A 20,742-nucleotide genomic window follows, 5' to 3' on the forward strand; every position below is an offset into this window, starting at 1 on the left:
CATCTTCCGCAGCATCATCACAAGACAAATATCCAGCGAGTTCCATATTATATAAAAAACGTGAAGAATGTTATTATTCAGTCAGTGCAAAAGGTTCAGTGCTAAGCAGACGTCTCTACTGCTCCAAGTCATGCAAGTAGTCAACGTAGACCAGAGTGGCTCAAAGATACAACATGCAAAAATATCAAATACTCAAATAACTTTTATGTCATCTGAACGAAAACATGACAACATAAAACAGAACGAGCGGGCAAGAACGCCATTGGCTTTCAGTTAACAGCCTTGCAGCTCATTGGCAAACACTACAGTACTATCAGTTTTACTGGTCTGCTCACCACTTGCACGCAAATGCCACATGAATATTATGATATTTAAGGACAACAGGCTGATGGATGGCAACCGGTCCTTAAAACAATGTTTATTTGTCCTTCACACATTGAAAATGTAAAGTTCACTGGCTAAAAAGAAAAATCACTTTTTAAATCTCAAGATGACTAAAAACAAAAAAAACTATGATCAAAGCAAGCTCATTTGAGAGCAGTGGACAACATTTTAACCAAAAGATTCATAAAAAAATAAAATAAAAGGCAAGAAGTACACAGCAGGGAGCGCTCGTTTCCCATTCTTTCTCATCTTATTGTTTCTTAACTGTTCACAACCCCAAACATCACTTCCCCAGTGTCAGTTTGTTCAAATTGGCATTTATTGGCATTAAAGCTATAGTGCATAGTTTCTGTCGCCAACAACACTGTCTCTGTCACATGATACAAGCCTTCCGTGATCACCCACGCGCGCCCCCACCCCTCCTCCACGTAGTTGCTAGTAGCCAAGGAGGACACGGGAGGATTAAAAATACACGATGGACTCTTCAGAAGAGGTAATTATCTTCACTCGAGCTTCTGCGCGGGAAAGTCACCGGCCGACACAATCTTCTGAACATTTCCATACGGAGAAATCCAGAGAGAGTTGTGTGGAGCCGATAGTCTTAATTAGCTTTGTAGCAACTCATTTAGCAACGGCTTGAATGTAACGGACGTTCATTAATATCAAGAAGTTACGCACTAAAGTTTTAAAGTTTCAATCACAATGTTGCCAAAGCATCAATCATCACGTGTTCTTTCATGTGTATAATGGCTCTCATGTTACCCAGTCATTTTTACCTTCATTTTTTTTCAACAAACAGCACATGGAGCCTCTGCAGCCAGATACTTTCAAATTTTGGCCACAGGGTGAAGTTAATGTGGACAAGCAGGAGGCAACCACTATAAATAGCCTAAATAACCTGTCAATCAAAGCAAACACACCTTCAAATATACCACATCCTCCGCATCCTATCTACTCACTTCCTCTCCCATGATCTGGGACCATCTCTCCCCTCTCCCCCTCTCTCTCCCGTGTGAAGTGGTACAGCAGGAAGGGTTCATCCCTGAAGCTGTGCTGGCCTGTCAGGTGAGCTAACATTCCTCCCTGCTGAAGTCGAACGCCGTACAGTCGGGCCTCGGCTCGCCCAGCACACAGGCCTCGCTTAACCAGCCAGTCCACCAAGTCACTACCCCGAAACACATTGTCATGACGGGACTGGGGATGCGGATGGAGATGGGGTGGGCTCGAAGCAAGACCATGCTGGTGTAGATGATGAGGATCAGCTGGGTCATGAGCTTGGTTAGACCGGAGCTGGGGAATCTGCTCCTCTGGAATATCAGAGTTGACAATATGTGCTGGGTTTTTATTCTCCGGCTCGAGCCAGGGTCGGGATGGAAGCAAACACTGGCCGCAGGATTCAGCTGGATCGTGAGCTGGGTGAATCTGGTGCAGATTCTGCGGCTCGTCGTTTCGTTGCTCCTGAAGATCCTGATGCGGGTGTAGGTGCTGGGGCTGATGGGAGGGGGAATGTCTCAAGGCGCCATTCTCCTCCTGTAGTCCTCCTCCTCCAAACCTGTCATTATCAGAGGAAGGATTCACCTGTTGAGGCGCTCACACTCTCTCCTGAGCCACTTTGGTGTGAGAAGAAAGAAAAAGGAAAAAAGGGCAGGCAAAGGGAAGCAGGGAGAAAGAAAAGAAATATGAGGGGAAGAAAGTAAAGGACAATAATTAATAAAGATAAGAAAGGAATAGTGGAAAGAACTGAATGTGTTAGAATAAAGGAAAAGCACCCAAGACTCATTAGCATCCAGAAACGTTTGTAGAAATTTCATATTCAACATTTAAAGATTTCACATTGCTTACTGCTAAAAAGTAAACAAGGGAAACAATCAAAATAGTTAATAGCTAATTTAGGGATTTTCTGTTCTTAAGACTTAGACTATTACTAGTTCTAGATTTGTGTGCCAGTAACAGCTGTCACAGCTAATGCTTCTTGGAAATATTAATATCTGCAAAATTAAGCATGTACTGCAAACCATGGTGCAAGGCACAACATGCAATATGAATGTCTAATGGTTCAAATTGAATTTTTTTTTTTTTAAAGTAAAACAACTACTTTGTGGTAAAAGAACCTCAGTTACCACAGCAAAACAAATCAACCGATAGAAAACATGCAAAGAGGATGCAGAGAAAAATCAAAAGGGAAATAAAATAATAACACAACAGTAATAATGTGGAAATTAACAGGGCCAGAATTCATCTGGCAGGGACACAGCCAAGCAGCTCAGAGCCAAAAGAGAACAAAATCAAAGCTGGAATAAAATCTCCTTTCCACAGCTATAACTCGGCTGCATTTCCTCTTTTAACAGAAAAATATAAAACAGACGTACCGAAAGAAGGAATTTCCAATCAAAGCAATTTGATTACATGTTGAGCAAATATTCACGTGATTTCAAAATAGAAGACAAAACGTATTGTATGACACATAAAGGCAAACAAACCCATACTCGTACCTGCGCGTGTGCACTATGTCTTGTACACACTGGTCTTTGTGGTAGCGGACAAACTGGGTACAGGTGAGTCTGACCTCCTCTGGTACACCGGAGGGACTCAAATCCTCACTGTCCCTGCCCTGCCACAGCCCAAGCAACCTGACACAGACACCAGCATTGTTCTAGATCAGGGTTTCCTCATTTGATCTGAAATAAATCTAGAAACCATTATGAATGAGATAAATAATCTGCTGAAGTCTCCCTCACCTTTTCTTGAAGGGCAGGATGATGAGGTGTCTGTCCAGACCAAAGATCCCAAAGGACAGGAAACCCTGGGACAAAGGAACAGAAGAATAATAGTTACTGTTAGGGTTGGCCGACATGGAGAAAATCTAATATCAAGATATTCTTGACCAAATACCAATAAAATATATTGTAGGGTTGACAATTGGTGCTTTAACAAAATGTTATTTATAGAAGGACATGTTTGATAAATAATCATCAGTAATGTGGATATAATGTAAGTGGGTATAGGCAAATAATAGAACAGTCTGGCAAGTTCAGAAAAAATTTCATCACTTTAGTCTAATGCAGCCTTTAAAACCAGTAAAGGACAACACTTACCATATTACGATATCCAAAATCTAAGACGATATCTAGTCTCATTACGATATAATATAGAATAGATATATTGCGCAGCCCTAGTTACTGTACAGTCAGACATTATTGTAACGATTCGTCTTTACACATTTAACGCACACTCAGTGGTACCTGTCCATAGTTTGCCACAGCACAGAAGAACTGTAGTTCGAGGTAAAGTCTTCCTGGGTCTTTGTTGAACAGCCACCACAGACAGCTGGACAGGTTCTGTTCATACATGTACAGACAGAGACATCCACCAATCAGACATGTATCTTAACAGTACAGAGCTCAGCCTCCCATATTTAGTTCATAAAATAAAAGTATTTTATCCTCACCGCTAGCAGGCTGACAAAGAGCAGCAGACAGAGCAGAACGTGTCGGACTGTCTGTGTATCATCAGTGGCTTGAAGCCCCGGTGGCGGCAGGTTCAGCGGCTGCTCAGAGGAGGAAGAACCCTGCTGCCCGTCACACAGCGCCCCACTGTGGACTGGAGAGGAAAATAACCATAACTTTAAAAGGGGTGATAGAATGATTATATAGGGTATTTTACACTGTTCCTTAAGGTCCCCTAATAGGGTATGTAACATTAGTTGGGCTGAAAATTGCCCGATTGCTATTTTATTAGGCCCTTAACTACCCTGTGACTATGGCTCTATTTGGAACAAGAGGTTTTCTTCCAAATATGGTATGCTCATGAATATTCAGAATGAGCTACGTGCTGATTAGTTTGAGCAAACTACATAGAAACACATGGGAGACTCGACAGCAGGTCTCATATTTCAGACACTGCAAAGTTATCCATTGTTTATCGGGCTATTTTGTTATTAAATTCACTTCTGAGTCTTTTTTTAGTGAGAAATCAACGATATAAAGCTCAAATATGGGCAATTTTACGAAAATTGATGGCCAATTGCAAATTTGGTAAGACTGTGTGTCGGAATTCAGCGGCCGGTGTTGCTGCCTCGCCGCCCGCCTGCCTTCCTTCACAGACCCCGGCCTGCTATGAGGTACATGGATTTCCGTCACGGCACCCCACAGCACTCCATACCCGCACAAAGTCACTGTTTTTTGCGCTAATTGACAACCAAACGCTGCTGCCCTGACAGAGCTCCAGGGCCTGCAACTCCCCTCTTCCTGCTAGCTAAATGGCCAGTGTATGTGAGCGAGAGCGCGGTCAGCGAGCTTGTTACGCCAGTAATCTCTTACCACAGTTCCAGTTCATCTTTTAATGTGTGTAATTATAATGTGTTGAGTTATTTAAACAAACGATTGGGGAAATAAACGCTGCTTGTCCGCGAGTCTCATTGATAGAGCCTGCAGCTGGATGTAGCCCAGCTTCAAGTTAGCTTCATTTTCGGCGTAATTCGAGTATATTTACAGTTTGAATTTCGTCACGACACGTATACAACATCTAGCTAAATGTCTTATAAAGCTAACAACGGTGTCCGATTTCAAGTTAATGAATATTTGTGAATTTCAGAGGAATTCTAAGAGGAGGCTGGCTAACTCTCATTGATAGAGCTACATCCAGCCGCAGGCTCTATCAATGAGACTCGCGGACAAGCGGCGTTTATTTCCCCAATCGTTGGTTTAAATAACTCAACACATTATAATTACACACATTAAAAGATTAACTGGAACTGTGGTAAGAGATTGCTGGCGTAACAAGCTCGTTGACCGCACTCTGACTCACATACACCGGGCATTTAGCTAGCAGGAAGAGAGGAGTTGCAGGCCCTGGAGCTCTGTCAGAGCAGCGGCGTTTGGTTGTCCATTAGCCCAAAAGACGGTGACTTTGCGCGGATATGGAGTGCTGTGGGCTGCCAGCCGTGACGGAGCTCCATGTACCTCATAGCAGGCCTGGGTCTGTGAAGGAAGGCAGGCCAGGCGGCGAGGCAACAACACAGGCAGCACCGGCCGCTGAACTCCGACACACAGTCGGACAAAATTTGCAATTAGCCATCCATTTTTGTAAAGCAGCCCATATTTGAGCTTTACATAGTCGATTTCTCGCATAAAAAAGTTTCAGAAGTGAATTTTGTAATGGAATAGCAGAGATCTGCGCGACCTAGATTCAGAAGACTACCTGATCTCAGGTCAGTTGTGTAGCCTATGTAAATGTTAGGGCGTGACCGTTCTCTTAATACACCCATGGGCGTGACAAAGTTACAGGTCTTGGGAGGTTGACGTCAACTTCCAACTTTGCTGAGATTCGTCCGTTTTCAGCGGCAGTTTCAAAATATGAGATTTTCATAGTAAAAGGGGTGTCAATGGGATTTTGAGCTTCTATGCATGTCCTATTTACCCAGTGAACTGTCGTTATTCAACCATGACAGGGTAAAATCAGTTTTGCATTCCATCACCCCTTTAAAAAAATTCCAGGGTGATTGGAAACATTTCTCACATCCTGATATTTTCATGATGTTACAAATGACTGCATAACACGTGATATTTTGTTTTCCTTTGTTTTTTTCTAGAAGTAAATGTATTAACATCCCAGTGCTCACACTAACAAAAGGTGGGGATGCCAATTCTAATTTATGACTTGTAGAATGAATCTCAATTTTCTATTTTATTATACAGACTATTGCTGGTGTCTTGCTTTGGTTTCTGTGTTAGCTTGGCTTGATTTAGATACATAAATGAATGCAATGTAGAATATCTCTACCAACAGGTCATGCAAACAAAATGTCACAATTTACATTTGAAAGACGGAAAAGTAAATTATTAAATTTGTGTTTGTTACTTGTGCTGTTTGTGTTCTCCCTTTGCGTAGAGGCTATCATGTCAGGTATGGGCTGGAGAGGAGAGAAACCGTTGAGGTCTGGCAACACAACAAAGACAGTACAAATATTGATATGTGCAGCAGATGGTGAGTATTTTTTGGTTTAAGTTAAGGACTCATTTCAACTGTGTTTATATTTGTCTACTTAAACCCTGTCACCATTTTAACAGAATCGGCTTACAATCAGTCCAGATTTTTGTTTTATTCAGGCAAATGTTATTGGGATTTCATCTGTATTAACACAGATTAGACCTACCTGAGTTAATGCTGCCGGCAGGGGAATTTGCCATCTGCGGCTGTGACTGTTGTTGCGAATCCTCCAGGCCAGGAGGGGCCCTTAGCTCATCACTGATGCCCGTTACTGCAGCTCTGTTCAGGGCCTGATAGCCGCTCTGCTCCCTGTCCCCCTGGCTGAGGCCCATCAGAGATATCGCACCAAGCACCAGGCTGACTGCAAGCACCACTGCTGTGCTGATTATCTGGTGAAAGAGAGAACAGAATATGAATGAAACTTACTGGACTACTTCATTTTGAGTTATACATTTGATATATACAACATTTCTAATTATACGTAAAAGTAGAGATCTCCTTGACAGATTTAAATGGGAGCTGAACAGACTCAAGCAGAGAAGGAGAAAGAGAGAAGACAGTCGAAAATACATCATGTAAATGTAACGACAAAATGTAACGCAGAATAGCAGCTGGTGTTTTTCTGACCTGAGCTCTACCATAGAAGAAGGCAGAGTCTATGGTATCAGTCCTCTCTCCTGATATCAGAAGACCTCCAACCATTAGGAAGGGAACCCTACACCACATGCACACGCACACAGTTGTTACAGTTTTTATGCACGTGTTAACTGTTAATGGTGTCAAAGTAAATTTTGTTTTTAAATAGATTTTGGTTTTAATGATCTACAAAGCAGACCTGTTGCTTTGTACAGTAACACAGTTAACAACAAAGATTTTAAAGTTTTCAAAGAAAAGGTGTTTGGGTGTGCTGACCTACCCCCAACCCAAAATCATGAATATTCCTGGTCGGAGTCTCAGCAGATCATCTCTGTTAGTCAGAGCCAGACAGAGAGGGATTAAACCTAAAAAAACAACAACAAAAAACAACACAGGACAAAACACTTACATGCAAGCACCAGTGTGTACATGCTAAACACAACATATTTTAGTATTGAGTCAAACTGATGGAAAATTATGTGTTCTTTACCGCTAACAAATGCACACACTTACCTGTCCAAATGTAGGTGCTGTACAGAGACCCATAGAGCAGAGTGAAGGTGAGAATCTTGCTCAGCAGATTATCCTCTTGTTTCACCAAGAAGTTCCACAAGATCATACTGACACACACTAAAAACTAGAGTACAGGAGGTAGAATAGGAAAGTGAATATGAGGAGCCAATGTAAAAACATTAAATAAACAATAAATAAACATTTAAATGAACAGAGAAGCACATGCTCTATAACGCTCACAATCAACACAATCAATAAGATGTTTTAAGCTTTAGATCGCTCAAGTTGGGACTGACCTGAGCCAGGAAAAGGTTTAAGGCAAAAAGGTGAGGTAGTCTCTTAAATTTCCTGCTTAGCAACATCACCACTATGGTCCACACCTGAGAGAAGACACAGACAAATGATCATACAATTTGTATTTCTGAATTTGGGAAAATCAGCATTGAATTATTCATCATGTGCCCCACACACGTCAGTAACAACTTTCTGCCCTTAAACTAACTAACCTAATGACGTCTGAAAAATTGTTCTTGCTGTTTTCATTCTTAATCACAGTCCCCAAGCTATGCCTGCAAACATACTTACCAGTGCTACGAGGCTGACAATGCTGATGTTGAAGCTAACGTTTTCAAGTTCTTTCACCAGGGGGGTCGGGTCCATTAGAGGGATTGTTAATAACCAGGCCGACACGTACATGATCGGTGCAGACAGAAACGTACTGATTACCATCCCTGATGTTACCTAAAGAGAGGACAAAGAGAAAGACAAAACACACTAAAATGAAAATAATGACCTTCAGAGTATTAAAAAAATGTATCTGGTGCTTTTCAATTAAAAGAAATAAACATATTTTCTTCTCTTCCACCTTTTTCCAGATGAAACTAATGACTATCTAAATTCTGATAATAAATATTTAAATATCGCCAATACAGTTAAATGTGCTGTAGGTAGGACTGCGAAGATCCAGGACTTAGCCAAAAAATTTGAACATCGACAACTTCTCAGTCCCTCCCCCCTTTCCGCTAAAGCCCAAAACAGTCTCCTAAGCCCCTCCCCCCACAAGGGAGAATGAATGCATGTGCATGAGTAGTGATTGACACACAGTTAGACAGCCCCCCCCCTGGCCCTGATTGGTGCATCTGAACAGGGAGCGGTGGATTTTTGCAAATCACACTACAGGCTGTAGGTGGTGCCAGAGGAGCCGGATTTTTCTTTTTTTATTACCTGCTTCATGTAGTTCTACTGGAACATAGGGTCAGTTTCAGCAAATATGACAGAAAGTTAGTTTTATAAGGCTTACCTACTGCACCTTTAAGTAAACACAAATATTAGTAGGTAATTAGTAAACAAAGCTATCTTGTACACAATTCTCAAACTTAAAAACGTAAATTCTCTGAATTTATAAGAGGGTTCTGATATCCATGTTGACAGCGCTTCTTTTCCTCACTGGCAAATGCCATAAGATCTTATTCATTTACAATTACATGTAACTGGAGTAGAAGAATGTGACTGGGTGGTGTCCTGGTGAGGGGAATGAATACAGAGTATTGTAGACTAAGACCGTTAAATAGCAATTTGACTACCAGCAAATAATTGGAATTTTCTTGGCTTGTTTATAACTGACAGTGTTCCTTTAATGGCTTATTCTTTTCATGTGACCTGACCAGGAGACAGGTATTTGCCTCGTAATTTTGCCACACCATGATGACGCCTTGTTTTTAAGTCAAAATGCTTCCAACCATGCTTCAAAGCTTCAACGTGTGCATTACACAAAGAGTGCTTGATCTGTCTCTTAACCTCTTCTATTTTATTATGTTTTAAATATTGTATTGTTGCTTCAGTATTAGTAAATTAGTAGTACATTGCTGTTTCAAGTAGGATTACTACATCAATGGTACTTACCACCTCTAGTTCGATGTTATAGTGTGCAGCATAGATGGCCACACTAGGTGCAGTTGGAAAGACTCCATACAGGAAAGCAAAGTTAGACAAACTAGTGTGGTTGGCACTTGTGCTGTTCGCACCTACATCAAGAATATCCACCATGTCTTTACAGACCAGCGGCATCACCAGGCTGGAGAGAGAGGAGGTAGAGAGACAGAAAAAAAAAAAAACAGTCAGTTGTTCAACAGTCCTAGTTATTGAAAATAACCCAGGGATGTATTAAATCCTTAATACAACAGCCCTGCAAAAAATACTTCCTTTGAGAAGCTTATAATTTTCTGCTTTTGTTGACTATGTGTCACGGAGGAGGTATATAAAATCTATCGTCACAATTTAAAAAAACTAAATATGTAGTTATATACAGTAGGGCTGCACAATATGAGGAAAATATGCGATAAAGTTGTTGAATATCCCGATAAGGATATTACTTGCAATAAACAGATATTAAAGTGTACTCAGTTCTGCATTTCTGCTGCTTTCAGTATTCTGCTAAAAAACAAATTGCTTGTTGAATTTAAAACAATGAAAGGAAATAATTTTATAATAAAATTTTATTGAATACATTGAACATTGAATTGAATATAAAAAGGAACCAATTAAAAAATAAAGTGCTGTTTTCTACTTCTATATTTTCTTTTAACTAACAAAAAATCTTGGAGCGTATTTTGCGATATGTCACAGCCTTTCGCGATGTTTTTATTGCGGCAGTTGATATCGCGATGACAATAAAAAAAATTTGTCTACTGTTTCGAATTTTTAAAACGAGACATTGTGCAGCCCTAATATACAGTATACTGCAAGTAAGGCCAACCCTACATTATCATCCCAGTTCGCTTACAGTTTGGCTGTGATGAGGAGAATCAAGGCAACTCCAGTGTCTCTGGTTAGTTTTCTAAGCTGGCCGACCTGCCACAGAAACAGAGAGGTTACTTAACTCTGATTATATCCTTAATGTTTACACATGGCTCAAACAATAAATTATACTTAGCTGAAAAAAAAACTGAATTCTGTAGTCAATCAAAATGAAAAAGTATTAAGCTAAATGTACAGTAAGGCTTAAAACAAGACTGAACAAAACAGAAAGAAAACTACCATAGTGAGGCCGAGGTAAAACAAGGCCGCCCCTCCAAAAGAGTTAGCCAAGCCATCTATGAACTGTGATAGCACAGCAGGGATCTGCTGGCCCAGGGCAAAGTGGGAGAGGATTCCCACTATCACCATGAATACTATTGGGTTCTTCAACACCTGCGAGGCGACAGAAAGAGGGTTAAATAAAATAACTTCTTCAAGTGTTACGTCTAAAGGGTATAAAGGGTGTCTTACACATGCTATGGTTTGTTATTCTCAAAGACCTGGATATACAATACCTGTAGGACTACAACTCCCAGGATGCCAAGAGTGCTGTGTGAATGGCTGGCCTGCTTCCACTTCTGCACCTCACAAAGAGCGAAGCCGATGGGATTGAGGAGCATGAGGGAGACCGGGGCAACTAGATAGATGTACTGGAGGTACTCTGGATAGGTGCTCCGATACAAAGCATCAACTACAAATAAAGAGAGAGACAGAGGATGGATACTCTTTGTGTCATCAAATACAACATTTCTCATCACTGACAGTTTTATAGTTACATTGATGTTTAGTGTTTTCTGTCTGCCTCACCTATGGGGTATCCTAAGGCAAAGTCATTGCTCTGAGTAGCGAAGATGGCGTACAAGCCAGCCTTGCTGTATCTGCATTCTGGACTGGCCACCATCAGAGTCAGCACACATACCAGCACAAACACTGTCACCTACACACAGGATGGGAGCACCAAAATCGGGTCATGTTGTTAGTAAGCAGGCACATACACATATTGTACAAGTTTTCACACACACACACACACACACACACACACACACACACACACACACACACACACACACACACACACACACACACACACACACACACACACACACACACACACACACACACACACACACACACACACACACACACACACACACACACACACACACACACACACACACACACACACACCTTAGCGATCAGGACACTCCAGAGAAACGCCCAGATGACGTCTCCAAAGTCCAACAGCACCATGTTTTTAAAGAGCAGAGCTGGAAGAGCAAACTTAGACACAAAGTTCCCCAAACCCTTCGCCTGGCTCTGTGTGATAATATCTGCCCTACAGGTAGGAATGTAAGAAGTAGCCATTAACATACATAAAAGTCACAGAAGTTGTTCACTTTCATATTTTCATTGGGTATCTCTAAAATTCCTGCATACAGCAGAACCAAAACATGCTGGCTGCATACATGTAAAACTGAAGGAGTCTTTATGTAACTCGGACATTTGATTGGGAGCTTCTTTTTATTTGACACACTATGAGCAATGCCATTTTAGGGGGTCACCTGAAGCTTCACTCACATACACACACATTTTCTGGCAAACTGGGGCAAAAACATCAATTCAAATGGATCATTAACAAGTGTGTAACTGTTCTTGCACAGCCCTACCTGCCAGCTATGTAGCCACACAATATGATGCCAAAGCACTCAAGGAGGGCCGGGAAAAGCTTGTCAATGGACATGTGGGGCCCCATAGCAGAACCCGCGAGGGTACTGTGGGATATGTTCTTCCCGTGGATCAGTACGTAGCTGTTGGTGGTCTCCATGGCGATGATGGGATGGGGGTCAGAGTGGTGCTATGATGGCTGGGGAGTATCAGCACTCTGGAGGATAGCAAGGATGGAAAAACAATCAGTCGCAGGAGTAGGTGAAAACAGGCAAGATTAGAACGCAGCAGCTAGGCTTCTCACTGGTTTTAACAAACGACATCACATCCCCCCAATCCTGGCTTCACTCCATTGGCTCCCTGTTGGATTTAGAATTAATTTTAAGCTTTTACTGATCATGTAACGCTCCTCTGGGTCTGGCTCCAAGCTACATAGCAGAGAGGTTTACCCCAGATGAGCCAGTTCACAGCCTTAGATCCCCAGATGGGGCCCTATTGGCCGTTCCAATATTTAGGCTTAAAGGTGACTGTGCTTTCGCCATCGGGACCTCTTTACTTTGGAATCACCTGCCTGAGGAGATATGGCTCGCAGAATCAGTGAACTCTTTTATATCACTTTACAAAACCCATTTTTTGTCTATTTTTTTTTCTTATTGCTTTTTATTTATATTTGTTTATTTTATTTCAGGGTTTTTCCTGCATAGAGGAATTTGGCACCCCCCCAAAGAGGTTTTAATCAGCCCCAACGGAAAATCACCAGAACCAAAATGACAATAAGTGATAATAATAATAATAATAATAATAATAATAATACTCTCTGGGGCCTGTTTCACAAAACCAAGATAAGGGATTAAGCCGGGATTTCCCCGTTATCCTGGATGAATTTAGCCTTGACTCGGTTCCACAAAAGCGGAGGCACATAAATCACCATGGAGATTTATTCTGTGCAGCTAGCCTGCTCCCGACCAGGGGCCTGTTTCACAAAAGCAGAATATATAAATCCAGGATAATAAAGCTTCCTAGTGCATCCTGGCTTGGGCGCTTCACGAAGGCCAAGCCAGGCTGAGGAGGAGCGACTAGGTCGAGCCAGGCCGAAGTAATTCTGATAGAGCGTCCACGGCTTTCCCCAGCGAGAGGTCGCTCCACAGATTATACTGATGCCAAACTGGAGAATGGACGTTGTACATACTTTATACAGAGTGAGCGCAGCTTCTTGTGGAAGTATGACGCAGTGAAACACATTATTTGTATAAAAAAGAAAAAAAACCACGCGGTAATGAAACAGCGCAGCGTAGCAGACGATCACGGACCGACTGAATGCGTAATTGTAGCGAAATATATACATTAACTGACCACGGCTCTGAATTGAAGCCGTCATAATCATTCCATTCAAGGATTAGGCTACTAATCATTTGCCGCACATTAACGCGTTGTACTCTTTGCCTTAAAAGTGAGCAGAAGATAATGTTACTCAGGAATTTACAATGAAGATCAATTTTCTACAACGCCAGAATATGATGCGAAATATCTCTTTCACTCTGTTCCTCCCTCTCTCTCATGGGCCAAAATATAAGTTTCCTAAGTCATATTAACTTCCACTGCTCGCTTTTAATGCAAAGTGTACAACTGTTCGTTTTTGCAAATGACAGTGACTCAGTGAATGGTTTCAGTTAAGAGCAGTAGTTCATAAATGTATATTTTTAGGCTATCATTCAGTCGGTCCGATATCTGCCACGCTTTTCCCGTTTCATTTTTTTATTTTTTATAGAGGCCGATTTTCCTTCTCTACATATTATATGCCTTGCTCCCTGTATATATGGACATAGAAAAAAAGACACTGAATGAAATTGCTAAAAAAAATCTAGAAACTATGAAGATAATTATGATAAATTCCATACAATGAATAACGATATATTCATCAGTTATTTCCAATTAGTTCAAAATGTATTCCTTTATACATGAATGTACAGTAGCCTACAATAGATAGTTATGGGCCAGAGAAAAATTCATTTGGGAGTGATAATCGAAGTAACTAAGATATGTTCTTAAATTGTACAATCCTCCCAAATTATAGAACACCCCAGTTTACTGGACAACATAATTGTGCCAAGAATGATGGAAACACATAAAGATCCTTATTGTTAAAGAATTTAAAAAATTAATCAACTAAAATAATTCAAGGTGCATGGCAAACTAAAATATACAGCATTGTATAGATGTAATTGCCCTTAGTAACAGACTTAATTTAAAAAACATTTGAAATTGTATCAGCCTTTTCTATCTCAACAACTGCCATAATATATTCATAAACAATATGAAATAGCAGTATTCATAACAGCAATATAAATAAAACAACAATAGCACCTGTTGTATTTTAATCCAGGCTGATAATAACAATAGGGTAAAACCACTGCTGGGTGATCAGAAAAGGCTCCAGGATTAAATAAATCCTGACTGTTAGCCTGGTCAGGAGCAGGCTAGCTGTACAGAATAAATCTCCATGGTGATTTATGTGCCTCTGCTTTCGTGAAACCGAATCAAGGCTTAATTCATCCAGGATAAGTGGGAAATCCCGGCTTAATCCCTTATCTTGGTTTTGTGAAACAGGCCCCAGGCTAACAGCCAGGATTTATTTAATCCTGGAGCCTTTTCTGATCACCCAGCAGTGGTTTTACCCTATTGTTATCAGCCTGGATTAAAATACAACAGGTGCATATTGCTGTTCATTTAAGTACTGATATTAGTTGTGACCATTATTATTATTTTTTTTTATAATTATTCATGTGACAGTCATTGTTACTGTTATATTGCTGTATGAAGACTGCTGTTCATATTGTTGTTAGAAGTTTGATGATTATATTATGGCAGTTGTTAAAAAGTGTTGTAAAGTTGTAAAATTTCAAATGTGTTTTAAATGAACGATGTTACTAAGGGCAATACATACAATGCTGTATATTTCTATAGTTGACCAATGCACATTGAATTATTTTAGTTGATTTTTTTTTTTTTCTTTCTTTTTTCTTTAACAATAAGGATCATGTTTGTTCCTCTTCCATGTGCATTGTATTTGGCATTCTTATCACACAATTTGTGTTGTCCAGTAAACTGGGACTATAATTTGGGAGGATTGTACAATCTTAAGAACATATCCTAATTGTACAATCCTCCCAAATTATAGTCTTAGTTCACTGGACCAGTAACTATATAGTGAAGTAGGCTACTGTACATTCATGTAACAACAGGGAGAGGACACCTCAATGGTTTTTGACCTTATATTTTGCTGGGGGGAAATAACTGATGAATATACTCCGTTCCATTCATGTTTACAGTGTGCATGGAATTTATCACTTAATTATCTTTATAGTTTCTAGATTTTAGAGTCCAATTTCTTCAGTGTCTTTATGCGAGGGAGCAAGGCATATAATATGTAGAGAAGGAAATTCGTCCTCTATAAAAAAAAATTTAAAAACGCGATAATAATAGCGGACAGACTGAATGATAGTCTAAAAAATACATTTATGAACTACTGCTCTTAACTGAAACCATTCAATGAGTCACTGTCATTTGCAAAAACGAACAGTTGTACACTTTGCATTAAAAACGAACAGTGGAAGTTAATATGACTTAGGAAATTTATATTTTTGCCCATGAGAGAGAGGAAGGAACAGAGTGAGAGAGATATTTATGCATCATATTCTAGCGTTGCATCTTCATGGTAAATTTCCTGAGTAACATTATCTTCTGCTTACTTTTAAAAGCAAAGAGTATAACTGTTAATTTGTGCAAATGATTAGTAGCCTAATCCTTGAAATAATGTATATATTTAGGCTGCTTACACATTCAGTCGGTTTTTCGAACGTCTTCTACGCTTTCTCTCGCCGTTTCATTACAGTGGCAGTGTTTTTTCTTTTTATACAAATAATGTGTTTCACATCATCATACTTCCACAAGAAGCTGCTACTCACTCTGTATAAAGTATGTAGAATGCGTATTCTCCATTTTGGCATTAGTAAATCTGTGATCGACCTTGCGGTCTTTTGAGCAAAGCCGTGGACGTGCATCTATCCAAATTACTTCAGGCTGGCTCAACCTAGTCGCTCCTCCTCAGCCTGCCTCGGCCTTCGTGAAACGCACCAAGCCAGGATGCACAGATTAGACTAGGTCAAGCCTCGCTTTATCAGTTATCCTGGATTTATATATTCTGCTTTTGTGAAACAGGCCCCTGAAGGTGTTTAAGAGCAATTTACCAAACAACCGTTGAATAAGCAGAACATAAACTTGAATATGAGAGGTAATTAGTTTCATCGCAGAGTCAGGCTGTATCGGACTCTCCTGGTGATTTATTTAAATCACGTAGTCCCCCCCCCCCTCCAAAGGCCCATCCTAAGCCAGAAAAAAACCTGTTTTTATAGCGGTTTAGGGCATTAATTTGATAGGACAGCTTAGACGTGAAAGGGGAGAGAGGGGGAATGACATGCAGCAGGTCAGAATTGAACCTGCAGCTGCTGCGGCAAGGACTAAGCCTCTGTACATGGGGTGCACGCTCTACCAGGTGAGCTACCCTCTTAAAAGCTTTTGCCATTTTTATTTGCATATTTTCATTTGTTATTGTTATCTGTTTGTTTTTGTCTTCTCTGTACAATGTTTTATGTCTTTTGTCTTCTTGTTTTTAGTTAACCCCCTTTTTGTTTGGCTATTATTTGGCCCCACTGTTAAACTCTCTGTTGTTATATTGACCTCTGGAAATCCTTCTTTTGCCTTGCTTTGTCTGTCACAGCATTTTGTAAACTCTGTTTTTAAGTTGCTATAAATAAAGTTATTATTATTAATAAGATAGAAATATACAGTCTAATAACAGAAAGCAGATTAACTTAAGGCTTAACATGTAATGTCTTCCTATTGGAGGGAACCCAAAAGAAGGCGGATTATTTAAATATTTAAGGGGAAGGAACGGAAAGAAGAAAAGGAGGTTGTTGGTTCACTCACCCAGGGGGCCCCTAACCGCTAGCTAGCTGGTTACGCCCCTGTGCATGAGCGTACCGTTAGCGAAAGCACATTCAGAGCAACACGCTAAACTCAATGACAGCGGATTTCTACTATCTAACGACACTCTAGCAAAGTTAAATTAATGTTATGTCACGTTAAACAGCCTAAGAATCGAACTGCTTTTCATGACAGCACCATTGTCACTGCCAGAGGACCGTTAGCTCTGGCAAGGTGCATGCTAAAAACATCGGGGGGCATAACGGGAGGGAAAGCTATTCTTTAACATCTGGCAATAATATGTTATTAGAAATGACTTGCTTAGAAATGGTGTGCTCACCTCTGTTAGAAGACCATATCTGCTCAGAAATGCACGACATTCATCTGTCTTGCTGTTTGAACAAGCCCGTGTTTTGCCGTTTAGAGGGAGAAGCTCTGCTCCAGTGCTCCTGAATCTGCCCAGAATGTCAACGCCCTAGAAAAATGACTGACAGACAATTTGGCCAATTATAGCCGAGATACGCTTCAAACTCCAACTGTGATTGGATAAAAACGTGCGGTGTGATGCTGCATTCATGTGATAAGGGCTGATGATGATTAAATCTTTGGTCCTCTAAGCTCATTATGTGTTATATAGCAGCATAATAGCTATGAATACCAAATGAATTCCAACAAAGGTAAAGTGGTCCATCGTGGTATTGTCATTCATCGGTTAAATACGGTCATAATATCCCTTCAGTTAAGAAGCAACATAAATTAAAGAAATTAAAGAAATAAAGAAAAGGTGAGGAAGGTTTTAATACTCTATTTATCTGCCTATAATAAATTGTTAATAATATTCTGAAAAACCTTACTAACCTTATTTTGGCAGAAGTGTGACAAGGGTATCGTATCATGTTTTAAGATTATCGCGTTTAAGATGAGGCTTCTGCAGTTGGAGATCTCTTTAATTGATATTTACCAAAGAGACGCTGTGAGCAGGATTTGAACCTGCGCGGGGAAACCCCATTGGATTTCGAATCCAACGCCTTAACCACTCGGCCATCACAGCTACCTTTATTAAACATTCATCAATAATCCACCCAAAGTACAAATAGATCTATACCAGTACACCAGCCAGGAGCTTCTTGAGGTAGTTTTCTGGAAACACTTATCCCTTTTAGTGTCATACTACAAATAATAGAGCTTCAGTTTTAGGTCTGTTGGGACAATTTTGCTGGATAGATGCAGCAAAACTGACAAACCATCATAAACTGACAGATAAAAGAACGACCGTACATCTTAATTTTTTTACACTTATAGGACCTGCAGGTCAAACAAAGTGTAGCCTATATATATATATATATATATATATATATATATATATATATATATATATATATATATATATATATATATATATATATATTTACAAACATTTCTAATTGTTGTTGACAGCACACTTATATCTATGATAAATAACACATGCTGGTGTGAGACAAAGAATATGTGGTCAAAGAGACAAAACTAATAATTTTCCACTTTAAAGGTCCAGAGTTTTTAGGAGATTAGCATGAGAATATTGTCACCAAAATCATGCCTGCACTCCATAGATCATTTCCACCAGTGTCCCACTAGCTAACTTAATGAACTTAATTAATGAAATTAAATATTGATGAATAGCAATACTACAAAACACAATATATCTAAATGTGTTGGTCCACAGGGAAACATTAAAGTATTTGAGTCTCTGAAAAGAACTCAGATATTTGAATTTGAAGTGTGTGGGCAAATCCTACTAACCAGCTGTTTTAAGGAAGGCTGTCTTGTCAACTCCACTGTAGTAGTGGTGGCCTTTGAAAGAGTGTGAAGTCCCTCATTACCTGAGAAGGAGCCTCCAACCAGTTATGACAATAAACAGTAAAACACAATGATTCATGATAGTTTTGTTTTTTTTGGAGCCACATGTGGAAAACTCTAACCACAGTCTGCACAGCAGCAGATCATGTGGACCAAACTCTTGTTTGTTTTTCATTGCTTGAACACAGTTTTCAAAGGTTTACACATTTATCTCATGGCTTTAACCACAACCTTAACAACTCTGTGGATTTAAAGCCCTTTGTTGAAATGCTAACACACGGCTGTCAAAATTGTTAACCACACATTCAAAACAGAATGGATTTCAGCCTGGTGCATTTCAAACACTGCTGATTGCAATTTCAGATGAAAGCCTAAGCAGGTGTATTGTTTTAGACTTGTTAGTGAACATATACTGTATATATATATGTGTATATATATATATATATATATATTATTATAAGCGTTGACACATAAATTTCTCATTCAATGTGTTTCTTTATTTTTTTCATGACTATTTACTTTGTAGATTCTCACTGAAGGCATCAAAACTATGAATGAACACAAATGGAATTATGTACTTAACAAAAAAGTGTGAAATAACTGAAAACATGTCTTATATTTTAGATTCCTCAAAGTAGTCACCCTTTGCTTTTTTTGATAACTCTGCAAACCCTTGGTGTTCTCTCAATGAGCTTCATGAGGTAGTCACCTGAAATGGTTTTCACTTCACAGGTGTGATTTGTCAGGGTTAATTAGTGGAATTTTTTTCTTTCACACTTTTTTGTAAAGTACATAATTCCATGTGTTCATTCATAGTTTTAATGCCTTCAGTGAGAATCTACAATGTAAATAGTCATGAAAATAAAAAGGAAACGCATTGAATGAGAAGGTGTGTCCAAACTTTTGGCCTGTACTAAATATATATATATATATATAGGAAAAGCTCAGAAAGACTTTCTTTGGAAGGCCACAAGTTTTCATTAACATCACATCAAATGTCCTCTGTTGCCATGCACCTTGGGAAAAACCTTCTGAAATGGCTTATCCATCCCTGGCAGTCCTCTGGACTCATGTCCCCACATCCAGCACTCATAGTTTCCAATAGCAACAATTGGTCATGTGGGTGGTGATCATACACTTTCCACCTCCAGGCAGAAAAAAATCTCCTCTATTGGGTTGAGGAAGGGGGAATATGGAGGCAGGTACAACACCATACATCTACGATGTGCTGCAAACCACTGTGACAGTTGCAGAGTGGTGAATGCCACAATATCACAGACTATCACAAAAAAACTTTCTTATTGGTTCCCCTTCTTCTGCTGGCACTAGCTCAGCATAGAGCTGTTGAATGCTACAAGTCTTTCAATATGTTGTATGGGCCAATGAGTGGTGTGTTGAGAAGCAAACCATCATTGGCCCTTGCAGCACACATGGTGGCTTCAGTTGTGACCACAATGTCAAAATATGCTTGGGATGATAAGTATGTATAGGCAGGAAAATCAAGAAATGATCATAAGAGATTGTTGACTAGTGCACGTTCTACAAATGACAGCAGTTGAGCAGTTGAGACTGGTGAAGAGGTCTAGTTCTGTTCTGGTCTTCCCTCTGGATACCACAGAGGAGGTGGGGGAGAGGAGGATGTTAGCCAAGCTGGCATCAATCATGGGCAACACCTCTCACCCCCCTGCACAAGACTGTGAGTATCTTGAGCAGCAGCAGATTGTTGCACCCTCAGTAGTTGTCAGACTCTTTAATACAACATTATAATGTTGCACTGCTAGCTGGTTCTGCTACATGAGCCACACTTGACAATAATCAGCACTATGCATATTTATATATGTATTACTCCGTGTCACCTCCTACTGTGCAATGCCATTTCATTCATCTGGAATTTACTCATCTGTATATCTGTGTATATATACTGTCTGTTTATATAAG

The 20,742-nt window shown here is 39.9% G+C and overlaps 1 protein-coding gene and 1 non-coding gene across 3 annotated transcripts; both read right to left on the bottom strand.

Annotated features, from left to right (window-relative positions):
- Positions 1 to 987: 987 nt before the first annotated feature.
- On the bottom strand, positions 988 to 17,458 carry gpr155b (G protein-coupled receptor 155b). Of its 2 annotated transcripts, none has more exons than XM_039784382.1 (20): positions 17,306 to 17,458; positions 11,985 to 12,199; positions 11,506 to 11,653; positions 11,125 to 11,254; positions 10,833 to 11,008; positions 10,558 to 10,710; positions 10,304 to 10,371; positions 9,424 to 9,595; positions 8,107 to 8,262; positions 7,818 to 7,901; positions 7,522 to 7,645; positions 7,289 to 7,373; positions 7,000 to 7,087; positions 6,539 to 6,761; positions 6,244 to 6,321; positions 3,833 to 3,984; positions 3,627 to 3,722; positions 3,123 to 3,187; positions 2,877 to 3,014; positions 988 to 1,936 (listed from the first exon to the last, which is right to left on the bottom strand). In XM_039784382.1, exons 2-20 carry the CDS (start codon positions 12,140 to 12,142, stop codon positions 1,336 to 1,338), a joined length of 2,895 nt encoding a protein of 964 aa, XP_039640316.1. In that variant the 5' UTR covers positions 12,143 to 12,199; positions 17,306 to 17,458; the 3' UTR covers positions 988 to 1,335. The 2 variants fall into 2 exon arrangements, with proteins under 2 accessions (XP_039640316.1, XP_039640317.1); XM_039784383.1 differs by having other exon boundaries at positions 1,803 to 1,994; positions 17,306 to 17,457.
- Positions 17,459 to 17,934: 476 nt separating this feature from the next.
- On the bottom strand, positions 17,935 to 18,016 carry trnas-cga. The gene has a single exon. It is a non-coding gene; the product is annotated as a tRNA-Ser (tRNA).
- Between the last annotated feature and the right edge of the window lie 2,726 nt (positions 18,017 to 20,742).

The sequence above is a fragment of the Perca fluviatilis genome, chromosome 19 (assembly GCF_010015445.1).
Source record: "Perca fluviatilis chromosome 19, GENO_Pfluv_1.0, whole genome shotgun sequence".
Classification (NCBI taxonomy): Eukaryota; Metazoa; Chordata; class Actinopteri; order Perciformes; family Percidae; genus Perca; species Perca fluviatilis.

Excerpts from the sequence above, each read along its gene's own strand:
- gpr155b (XM_039784382.1), bottom strand. The coding sequence starts at position 12,142 with ATGGAGACCACCAACAGCTACGTACTGATCCACGGGAAGAACATATCC. Across the intron at positions 8,263-9,423 it reads ATAACATCGAACTAGAGGTG|GTAACATCAGGGATGGTAAT; the intron begins GTAAGTACCATT and ends TCCTCTCTTTAG. Across the intron at positions 6,762-6,999 it reads TCTTCTATGGTAGAGCTCAG|ATAATCAGCACAGCAGTGGT; the intron begins GTCAGAAAAACA and ends CTCTTTCACCAG.